The sequence below is a fragment of the Garra rufa genome, chromosome 7, assembly GCF_049309525.1.
Source record: "Garra rufa chromosome 7, GarRuf1.0, whole genome shotgun sequence".
In the NCBI taxonomy this organism is placed as follows: Eukaryota; Metazoa; Chordata; class Actinopteri; order Cypriniformes; family Cyprinidae; genus Garra; species Garra rufa.
In genome coordinates this window covers 18524237-18535605 of record NC_133367.1, presented here as the reverse complement: position 1 = coordinate 18535605, position 11369 = coordinate 18524237, and the positions used below count along the sequence as shown (strand labels likewise).

The window sequence follows — 11369 nt, the reverse complement described above, 5'->3', positions numbered from 1 at the left end:
TAATAGTTATTATATTTAAATAAATATATTTAAAACAATTGTTACATAAACCATGATATTTTGAACAATAATATATACATATTATATAATATAAAACTGTTTACATTTAACATTTATTTGTTATATCTATTTAATTTGTAATATTTAGTCATTTTATAAAAATGTTAAATATTTAAATAATAATTGTCTTTTCTTTTCTTTGTTTTTAAAGCTTTCAAGGCTAAAGTATGGCTGCCCTAGATGCCTCTAAAAATATTACAGAAGGTAAATATATCATCCAGTAAGTTTCTATATCGCAAGACACATTTTCCACAACATGTCTTCTGTTAACGTCACAGGGGAGGACGCAGCTCGATTGCTGAGTGACGCCATCAACTCTAGAGACAAAGATGAAGCCACCAAATACCTGAACCGACTTTTGGATCTGAAACTCCCAGTGTCTGTCAAATTAAATCCTGAAGCATACTCAAAAGACAGCATCAGGTATGCTGTTAGACTGGTTCCACTGCGGTGAGAAGCACTCGTTGCTGGGGATCTGTAACTATATGCGATGGTTATGTTTTGCTTTGTGTGATGGTAGGTTGAGAGTTGGAGTGGCGGACGCCGCGTCAGACGCCCACATCCCGATAACAGTGATGGTACCAGTTTACATGACAATATCAGAGCTGAAGGAAAAGGTAAATAGTGTTAATTAAAGTATTAGTTCACTTTCATAGCAACAATGTACAGATAATGCACTCACCCCCTTGTCATCCAAGATGTTCGTGTCTTTATTTCCTCAGTCGTAAAGAAATTATGTTTTTTTTGAGGAAAACATTTCAGGATTTTTCTCTTTATAATGGATATGGATGGCGCCCCGAAGTTTGAACTTCCGAAATGCAGTTTAAATGCAGCTTCAAAAGGCTCTAAACGATCCCAGTCGAGGAGGAAGGGTCTTATTTAATGAAACGATCAGTTATTTTCGAAACAAATTGACAATTTATATACTTTTTAACCTCAAATGCTCGTCTTGTCTCACCGCTGCGCAGTGCATGCAAAGTCTGTGTGATTCCGGTAAATACAGTTTTAGGGTACGTCTAAAAACTCTAAAAACTAAAAACCATCTCGTTTTCTTCCCTATCTTCAAAATCACCTTAGATCGCTGCAAAAGTACCGACATAGTGCTTACAAAGTGAACATACAAAGAAACTCAAACTCCCTTTACAAAAAAAAAAGGTAAAAACAGCATTATAGGACGATTTTGACATTGAAGACATAAACGAGATGGGAGTTTTTAGACGTACCCTAACTGCATTGACCCAGATTCTGCTGACTATACATTCACTGCGCAGAGGTGAGACAAGACGAACATTTGAGGTTAAAAAGTATATAAATTGTCAATTTGTTTCGAAAATAACCCATCGTTTCGCTAAATAAGACCCTTCCTCCTCGGCTGGGATCGTTTAGAGCCTTTTGAAGCTGCTTTTAAAGTGCATTTCGGAAGCTCAAACTTCGGGGCGCCATCCATATCCATTATAAAGAGAGAAATCCTGAAATGTTTTCCTCACAAAAACACAATTTCTTTACGACTGAGGAAAGAAAGACATGAACATCTTGGATGACAAGGGGGTGAGTGCATTATCTGTACATTGTTGTTATGAAAGTGAACTAATCCTTTAAGGACCTGAGAATGAAAAAAAAATTTTTTTTGAAACTCAAAATTTGTCTTTCAGATCAGTCGTGACTACGGCTTCCACCCGGCCCTTCAGCGTTGGGTAATCGGAAAGCGTCTCGCCCAGGACAGAGACACCCTTCATCAATACGGGGTCAAAAACCACGACGATTCAGCCTTCCTCTTCATCCTCTCAACCCAGGCTGCCAATCTGACCCGCGAACAAGAGAGAAAAGAGAAAGAGGACAGACGGATGGATGGTATCTAGCCTGTATTTCTGATCAATATTAAAAGCTTGTATATTAAATATCAGTTTATCGAACCACATTTCTTTCTTAATGAAGAAATAATCGAGACCATTGATCAGCCTCCTCATCGGCCACCGGAGCTCGTCGCTAGAGGAGTTAATCGTCCTCCTCTACCTCCCAAACCTCAGGTCTGTCCATCTTTAAGTCTGTTGCTTTATCTATCGTTTTTTGACACTATTTGCAGCTCTCTCGTTTAGTCTTTCAATCGCTCTTAATTTATTTATCGTTTTATCCATCACTCTATTTGTAGCTCGTCGTTCTGTTGTTTTATCACTCTATCTGTCTCTCTATCTGTGGTTCTGGCACTGCTTTATCGTTCTTTCTGCTTCATCATTCTATTTCTTGCTATTATCTATCATTCTATTCTATCACTTTCAGAACAAAAATTTACAGATAATTGACAAAAAATTGTCATCCAAGATGTTCATGTCTTTCTTTCCTCAGTCGTAAAGAAATGGTGTTTTTCGAGGAAAACATTTCGGGATTTCTCTCCATATAATGGACTTCTATGGTGCCCCCAAATTTGAACTTCCAAAAAGCAGTTTCAATGCAGCTTCAAAGGGCTCTAAATGATCCCAGCAGAGGAAGAAGTGTCTTATCTAGTGCAAACGATTGGTTATTTTCTAAAAACATTTACAACTTGTATACTTTTTAATCTCAAACGCTCATCTTGCCGAGCTAGACAAGACAAGCATTTGAGGTTCAAAAGTATATAAATTGTAAAAAAAAAATTGAAAATAACCCATCGTTTTGCTAGATAAGACCCTTCTTTTCTCGGCTCTGAACGTTTAGAGCCCTTTGAAGCTGCATTTTGGAAGTTCAAACTCGAGGGCACCATAGAAGTCCATTATATGGAGAAAAATCCTGAAATGTTTTACTCAAAAACACCATTTCCTTACGACTGAAGAAAGAAAGACATGAACACCTTGGATGACAAGGGGGTGAGTACATTTTCTGTACATTTTTGTTCTGAAAGTGAACTACTCCTTTATTTTGATGTCACTATTCATCACTCAGTCTTTCTTCTGTTCATTCAAATGTCACTTTATCGTACTCTGTTGCTCTGCCTGATGCTCTATCAGTAATTTTATCCATTGTTTGGTTTTATAGTCGGTTGGTTGGTCTTGTCCTGGGTGCACGTTTCTGAATAAACCGACACGTCCGGGTTGTGAGATGTGCGGCACAGCGAGACCTGACAACTACACAGTGCCTGACATGTACCAGCCGGACGAGTCGGAGATCATGAGACTCCAGCAGGAGGAACTCGCCAGCCTGCAGTACGAGCAGGTTAGCTGAGGAGACACAACATACTGGACTACAAAGAACTGTTAGATTGGACTGTAAGATGAAAAGCACTCAAAAAACTCCAGGTTTACATCTGTGGAACAGACTGTGGAAGTACCTAACTTTATGCCAGCAACCACAAAACTTCACTGTTTAAAAAGATGAATGGGAACTGAAAACGGGGAACATTTAGAGAGCCTTCATGGGATTTACTTTGCATCCCAGGATGAATTGCAAAAAAAGTTTTCAGTTGTCGTCAACTGAAGAAGTGATCAAAAATGAATGTTTTAATCATTGAAGCAAACCAAATTAATTTTATGTAGTTGTGAATAAAAAAAATCCAATGGGGAACTGCTATTGTTTTTTTTTTTAAATAATTATGATTAATAAAGAATAATCATGATAATTATATAATAATTAGGCAACTGTAGTTATAAATAATTGTATTAACTATTTTTTAATATTAGTTTTTATTATTAGAGTCCTATTAGATATTGTGTAATTTCTAAATGATGTACATTAATCCTAGAGGAACAAATTGTATATGTTTTGATTTTTTAAAGAAATCTATTAGCCTTTTTAGGATTGAGTCAGCATATAAACTCAGTCCTGTTTTGGTCTGTTATTACTGCATAAAAACAAAATTCTAACATATGTGGCCTGTCCGTTTATTTACGTAGTCTGTGAAAGAGGAACGGGAGAGGAATTTCCGAGAACTCCTTGAGACGGATGTCCACGGTCTGGTGGGGAATGTGGAAGAGCTGGAATGTGCCATCTGCTTTTGCGACATCATGCCAGGAGAGGGCGCTGTGCTGAGAGAGTGCCTGCATCGCTTCTGCAGGTGCTGTGAAACTGTGCATCAGCTACTATAAACAGGAAGTTCCACTTAGACAGTTTAAAGTACAACTGTGTGTATCCTACAGGGAGTGCCTGAAGGAAACAGTTCTGAACTGCATGGATGCTGAGGTGGCCTGTCCTTATAGAGACAATGCTTATTCTTGTAACTGCACGCTTCAAGATCGAGAAATCAAATCAGTAAGATCATAAATGCAGTATTATTTAACCATGAATCATTGCGGTTACCCGTTCACGTAATAGAACACTTATCGTTTCCCACCAGCTTCTCTCTCAGGACGAGTACCAGAAGTTTCTAGAGCTGAGGCTGAGCATCGCAGAGTCCCGCAGTGAGAACAGCTACCACTGCAAGACGCCCGACTGCGCCGGCTGGTGCATCTTCGAAGATGACGTGAACGAATTCACATGTGACATCTGCAGCGAGACCAACTGCATCCTCTGCAAGGTGAACACAACGCTTGTTTAGTTCATGTATTGTTTTGAAAGCATGTATTGGTGACCTAAAGGACGGTGCATGTCTAGGCTATTCACAAGGGAATGAACTGCAAGGAGTACCAGGACGACCTTCGTATTCGAGCGCAGAACGACGACGCAGCCCGCCAGACCGCACAGATGCTGGATGTAAGTGAAAATTTATTTACATCAACTTTTTTTACTTAATATTTTAAGTTATTGCAATTGTGAAACAGGGTGGGAAATCAGCCTACACTGGTCGTGCTGTATTCATTTTATATTTTTCCAAATAAAACAGCAAATTCAAAAGAGTCATTTGTTTGAGAATCAGACTACATTGGCCGTGCTGTCTGTGTTTGATTCACTAAAAAGAGCCGATTCATATGAGTCATTTGTTCGAGAATCAGACTGCATTGGCCGTGCTGTCTGTGTTTGATTCACTAAAAAGAGCCGATTCATACGAGTCATTTGTTTGAGAATCAGACTACATTGGCCGTGCTGTCTGTGTTTGATTCACTAAAAAGAGCCGATTCATACGAGTCATTTGTTTGAGAATCAGACTACATTGGCCGTGCTGTCTGTGTTTGATTCACTAAAAAGAGCCGATACATACGAGTCATTTGTTTGAGAATCAGACTGCATTGGCCGTGCTGTCTGTGTTTGATGCACTAAAAAGAGCCGATTCATACGAGTCATTTGTTTGAGAATCAGACTACATTGGCCGTGCTGTCTGTGTTTGATGCACTAAAAAGAGCCGATTCATACGAGTCATTTGTTCGAGAATCAGATAGGGATGCACCGATCCACATTTTTTCACTTCCGATCCGATTCCGATACCTGAATTTGGATATCTGCCGATACCGATACTATTCCGATACCAGAGCTCTATTTGCTTTTATATCACTATGACTATTATCATTATTGTTGATTTTATGAGGCTGTAACAAACTTCTCTACAAGCAAGTCTAAGTATCTCCCAAAAAGCAACTTGAGGTAAGTATGAGGTTAGAAAATGGCAGAAATCCCATCCTGAAAACAAATATGCAACTTTAAGGGTTTAAATTGATATTTATTTAAATTTCAAGACAGGGTTACTAGATATTAGTGCAATATACACTCTTGTTGCATAAAACAAAAAGGTTTTCAAATATTTGAAATAAAAAATAAATATTCACACTATAAATAGAACAATGTGCATCTGATCAACATAAATTCAGTAAATTCTTGCTTGTGTAGCAGCAACAAAATAAGGTTTTCAAATGTTAAACATTTTGAATAAAAGTGCAATAAGTGCACTTTTCGGATCAGCAAAAAACAAACAAAACAAAAAAAGTTTGTTGTTTATTAATTACTGAATGCTTACTTTAAGTACTTCTAATCCACAGCAAAAACTAGCTGAACTAATATAATAAGTAACAAAACAAGAACACTAACACAAATGACAAGTGTAGATGAATACAACATAAAGTTACTAATAAAATCAATAATACTAGTATTCAGGTGCAGAAATTTAATAATTCATTGATAAATAACTAGTGCTTCTCACTGCAGGTATTTATAGGATACTGTCTCTTTAAGGCCTAATGCACGTAATACTGGCACGCATCTCCTTCTCAGCTGTTTCGGTTCACTGAAGACATAACCGACGGTGTTACCAGAATAAAACAACGGGTATTTAAACATAACTTTGTATGAATGTTTCTGTTCAAGAGACGTTAAAGAGTAATCAGTCTGTGAATCGCGCAGTTTGAATCACGTGTCTCTCTCTCTCTCTCTCTCTCTCTCTCTCTCTCTCTCTCTCTCTCTCTCTCTCTCTCTGTGCGCGTGCTCGCTTCAGGTGTTTGCGGCAACGTTAAAAACAGAAAATAACACGCAAGTCTACAAATTATAAACTTTTACTCTATGATGGGTAATATTTAACAGTTAATCTACTAAATAAATCCACGAGGTGCCACCTCTCGGAACAACGGCTTTGCAAGCATTGCACGTTACTGTCTTTGCGGCGTTTCCGACCGTAAAGTATTTCCACACAGCGGACATGTATGACGCTCAATGCTAAACTGCTACCTGCAAACTGAAGATTTCCTGAAAGGAGGCATGTCAACTCTCTCAGTGTCTCATTGGAGCACAGACACGTCACCTAGCCCGGGATCACTTGTGAAGTCATTTCAGCAGACAGCACTGTATGTAGACATAACTCTGGATCGGAAATTTCTCTAGGTAGGATCGGAAATTTCCGATCCATTAATTAAGCTGGTATCGGAACCCGATACCGATACTGGATCGGATCGGCCCCATCCCTAGAATCAGACTACATTGGCCGTGCTGTCTGTGTTTGATGCACTAAAAAGAGCCGATTCATAAGAGTCATTTGTTCGAGAATCAGACTGCATTGGCCGTGCTGTCTGTGTTTGATTCACTAAAAAGAGCCGATTCATACGAGTCATTTGTTCGAGAATCAGACTACATTGGCCGTGCTGTCGGTGTTTGATGCACTAAAAAGAGCCGATTCATAAGAGTCATTTGTTCGAGAATCAGACTACATTAGCCGTGCTGTCTGTGTTTGATTCACTAAAAAGAGCCGATTCATACGAGTCATTTGTTTGAGAATCAGACTACATTGGCCGTGCTGTCTGTGTTTGATTCACTAAAAAGAGCCGATTCATATGAGTCATTTGTTTGAGAATCAGACTACATTGGCCGTGCTGTCTGTGTTTGATGCACTAAAAAAGAGCCGATTCATAAGAGTCATTTGTTTGAGAATCAGACTGCATTGGCCGTGCTGTCGGTGTTTGATGCACTAAAAAGAGCCGATTCATAAGAGTCATTTGTTCGAGAATCAGACTGCATTGGCCGTGCTGTCGGTGTTTGATGCACTAAAAAGAGCCGATTCATAAGAGTCATTTGTTCGAGAATCAGACTACATTGGCCGTGCCGTCGGTGTTTGATGCACTAAAAAGAGCCGATTCATAAGAGTCATTTGTTCGAGAATCAGACTACATTGGCCGTGCTGTCTGTGTTTGATTCACTAAAAAGAGCCGATTCATACGAGTCATTTGTTTGAGAATCAGACTACATTGGCCGTGCTGTCTGTGTTTGATTCACTAAAAAGAGCCGATTCATACGAGTCATTTGTTTGAGAATCAGACTACATTGGCCGTGCTGTCTGTGTTTGATTCACTAAAAAGAGCCGATTCATATGAGTCATTTGTTTGAGAATCAGACTACATTGGCCGTGCTGTCTGTGTTTGATTCACTAAAAAGAGCCGATTCATACGAGTCATTTGTTTGAGAATCAGACTACATTGGCCGTGCTGTCTGTGTTTGATTCACTAAAAAGAGCCGATTCATACGAGTCATTTGTTTGAGAATCAGACTACATTGGCCGTGCTGTCTGTGTTTGATTCACTAAAAAGAGCCGATTCATACGAGTCATTTGTTTGAGAATCAGACTACATTGGCCGTGCTGTCTGTGTTTGATGCACTAAAAAGAGCCGATTCATAAGAGTCATTTGTTCGAGAATCAGACTACATTGGCCGTGCTGTCTGTGTTTGATGCACTAAAAAGAGCCGATTCATAAGAGTCATTTGTTCGAGAATCAGACTACATTGGCCGTGCTGTCTGTGTTTGATGCACTAAAAAGAGCCGATTCATAAGAGTCATTTGTTCGAGAATCAGACTGCATTGGCCGTGCTGTCGGTGTTTGATGCACTAAAAAGAGCCGATTCATAAGAGTCATTTGTTCGAGAATCAGACTACATTGGCCGTGCTGTCTGCGTTTGATGCACTAAAAAGAGCCGATTCATGAGTCATTTGTTCGAGAATCAGACTGCATTGGCCGTGCTGTCTGTGTTTGATTCACTAAAAAGAGCCGATTCATGAGTCATTTGTTCGAGAATCAGACTGCATTGGCCGTGCTGTCGGTGTTTGATGCACTAAAAAGAGCCGATTCATAAGAGTCATTTGTTCGAGAATCAGACTACATTGGCCGTGCTGTCGGTGTTTGATGCACTAAAAAGAGCCGATTCATGAGTCATTTGTTCGAGAATCAGACTGCATTGGCCGTGCTGTCTGTGTTTGATTCACTAAAAAGAGCCGATTCATGAGTCATTTGTTCGAGAATCAGACTGCATTGGCCGTGCTGTCGGTGTTTGATGCACTAAAAAGAGCCGATTCATAAGAGTCATTTGTTCGAGAATCAGACTACATTGGCCGTGCTGTCGGTGTTTGATGCACTAAAAAGAGCCGATTCATGAGTCATTTGTTCGAGAATCAGACTGCATTGGCCGTGCTGTCTGTGTTTGATGCACTAAAAAGAGCCGATTCATAAGAGTCATTTGTTCGAGAATCAGACTACATTGGCCGTGCTGTCGGTGTTTGATGCACTAAAAAGAGCCGATTCATGAGTCATTTGTTCGAGAATCAGACTGCATTGGCCGTGCTGTCGGTGTTTGATGCACTAAAAAGAGCCGATTCATGAGTCATTTGTTCGAGAATCAGACTGCATTGGCCGTGCTGTCGGTGTTTGATGCACTAAAAAGAGCCGATTCATACGAGTCATTTGTTTGAGAATCAGACTACATTGGCCGTGCTGTCTGTGTTTGATGCACTAAAAAGAGCCGATTCATACGAGTCATTTGTTTGAGAATCAGACTACATTGGCCGTGCTGTCTGTGTTTGATGCACTAAAAAGAGCCGATTCATAAGAGTCATTTGTTTGAGAATCAGACTACATTGGCCGTGCTGTCTGTGTTTGATGCACTAAAAAGAGCCGATTCATATGAGTCATTTGTTCGAGAATCAGACTGCATTGGCCGTGCTGTCTGGGTTTGATGCACTAAAAAGAGCCGATTCATACGAGTCATTTGTTCGAGAATCAGACTACATTGGCCGTGCTGTCTGTGTTTGATGCACTAAAAAGAGCCGATTCATACGAGTCATTTGTTTGAGAATCAGACTACATTGGCCGTGCTGTCTGTGTTTGATGCACTAAAAAGAGCCGATTCATACGAGTCATTTGTTTGAGAATCAGACTACATTGGCCGTGCTGTCTGTGTTTGATGCACTAAAAAGAGCCGATTCATACGAGTCATTTGTTTGAGAATCAGACTACATTGGCCGTGCTGTCTGTGTTTGATTCACTAAAAAGAGCCGATTCATATGAGTCATTTGTTTGAGAATCAGACTACATTGGCCGTGCTGTCTGTGTTTGATGCACTAAAAAGAGCCGATTCATACGAGTCATTTGTTTGAGAATCAGACTACATTGGCCGTGCTGTCTGTGTTTGATTCACTAAAAAGAGCCGATTCATACGAGTCATTTGTTTGAGAATCAGACTACATTGGCCGTGCTGTCTGTGTTTGATTCACTAAAAAGAGCCGATTCATACGAGTCATTTGTTTGAGAATCAGACTACATTGGCCGTGCTGTCTGTGTTTGATTCACTAAAAAGAGCCGATTCATATGAGTCATTTGTTTGAGAATCAGACTACATTGGCCGTGCTGTCTGTGTTTGATTCACTAAAAAGAGCCGATTCATACGAGTCATTTGTTTGAGAATCAGACTACACTGGTTGTGCTGCATTTGGTTGATTCCCCACAAAGAAATGATTCATAAAATTGATTTGTTCGGGTATCAGACTACACCAGTTGTGCTTTGTTTTCATCACACTAACAAGAATCGACATTAAAACATGTTACCTCTTGACCGGTTTCCCTTCCAGCAACTCCTGCAGAACGGCGAAGCGATGAACTGCCCCAAATGTCAGGTGATCGTCCAGAAGAAAGACGGCTGTGACTGGATCTGCTGTCTGATGTGTAAAACCGAGATCTGCTGGGTGACTAAACAAGCCCGCTGGGGACCTCAGGTTAGACACAAACCTACAGAAATCACTAGTTTAGAGATTCACAATCACAAAATGGCTAACATAAACCTGGCTTTGGCTTCTCAGGGTGCTGGAGACACATCAGGCGGTTGCAAATGTCGAGTCAACGGAGTCCTCTGCCATCCACGTTGCCAGAACTGCCACTGAACACCCGCAGAATTGCCGAACGCTGCTGACTCAACAAACCAAACACTCACAAAACTCCTTAAAAATAATCCAGGTGGGCCGACGTGCTATGTACAGTTTGCGATTCTAGCTTTAAAACGTTCCTTGAGGTTAAGTCATATCACTGGCATATCATTCTTCCAAATGTCCGTACTTAATAGATGTGTTCGATAACTGAAGACTCAGAACGTGTTTACAAAATTTAAAACATCTGAGGTTTTATGGGATAGGATGAACTAATGAAAAAAGTGACATTTTGAGTCTTAAATCACTACTACTTTCTGGCAAACTGATGCTCTGGGACTTTGTGCAATGATATTGTAAGAGAAAAGAATTATTGTGTTCAAATCTGAACTTTTTAAGGCAATTTTTTTGTTTTTAAAGCAATCCAAAGATTTTTTTTTGTTGTTGCAAGATTGTAGCTAAATATGCAATATAGAAATTGAAGGAATTAATCATATTAAAGACGAAAGCGACATTAAATATTGATCTAAATGCGGAAGAAATGGAACAATGTAATGAAATATATAGTTTGTCTTTTTTTGATGTACAAAAAAAATGTATTCTAATAATTACTCACATATCAAAAGTAATATAATAATTAAGACTACAGGTTTTTCCCTCATATTGCATTTTTATAACATGTAAAACATTTTCATTCTGTTGTTGACGATATTCTCATGTTTACAATATTTTATGATTCAATAAAGCTGGTATACAGAATTTTTTTCTTTAAAAAAAAAGACCTCTTAAAATAAGAATTTAT

The 11369-nt window shown here is 39.4% G+C and overlaps 1 protein-coding gene across 1 annotated transcript; it reads left to right on the top strand.

Moving 5' to 3' along the window:
- Positions 1-210: 210 nt before the first annotated feature.
- On the top strand, positions 211-11321 carry rbck1 (RanBP-type and C3HC4-type zinc finger containing 1). The gene is made up of 12 exons (XM_073844107.1): positions 211-264; positions 339-483; positions 581-677; positions 1713-1911; positions 1996-2087; positions 3070-3246; positions 3924-4084; positions 4167-4278; positions 4364-4543; positions 4621-4719; positions 10277-10420; positions 10505-11321. The coding sequence occupies exons 1-12, from the start codon at positions 228-230 to the stop codon at positions 10583-10585; spliced, it is 1524 nt and encodes a 507-aa protein (XP_073700208.1). The 5' UTR covers positions 211-227; the 3' UTR covers positions 10586-11321.
- The last annotated feature ends 48 nt before the right edge of the window (positions 11322-11369 follow it).

What these genes read in the sequence shown, in the direction of transcription:
- rbck1 (XM_073844107.1), top strand. Translation starts at nt 228, where the DNA reads ATGGCTGCCCTAGATGCCTCTAAAAATATTACAGAAG. An exon ending in CTCTAAAAATATTACAGAAG is followed by an intron (nt 265 to 338) that starts GTAAATATATCA and finishes TTAACGTCACAG; the next exon opens with GGGAGGACGCAGCTCGATTG. An exon ending in TATCAGAGCTGAAGGAAAAG is followed by an intron (nt 678 to 1,712) that starts GTAAATAGTGTT and finishes TTTGTCTTTCAG; the next exon opens with ATCAGTCGTGACTACGGCTT.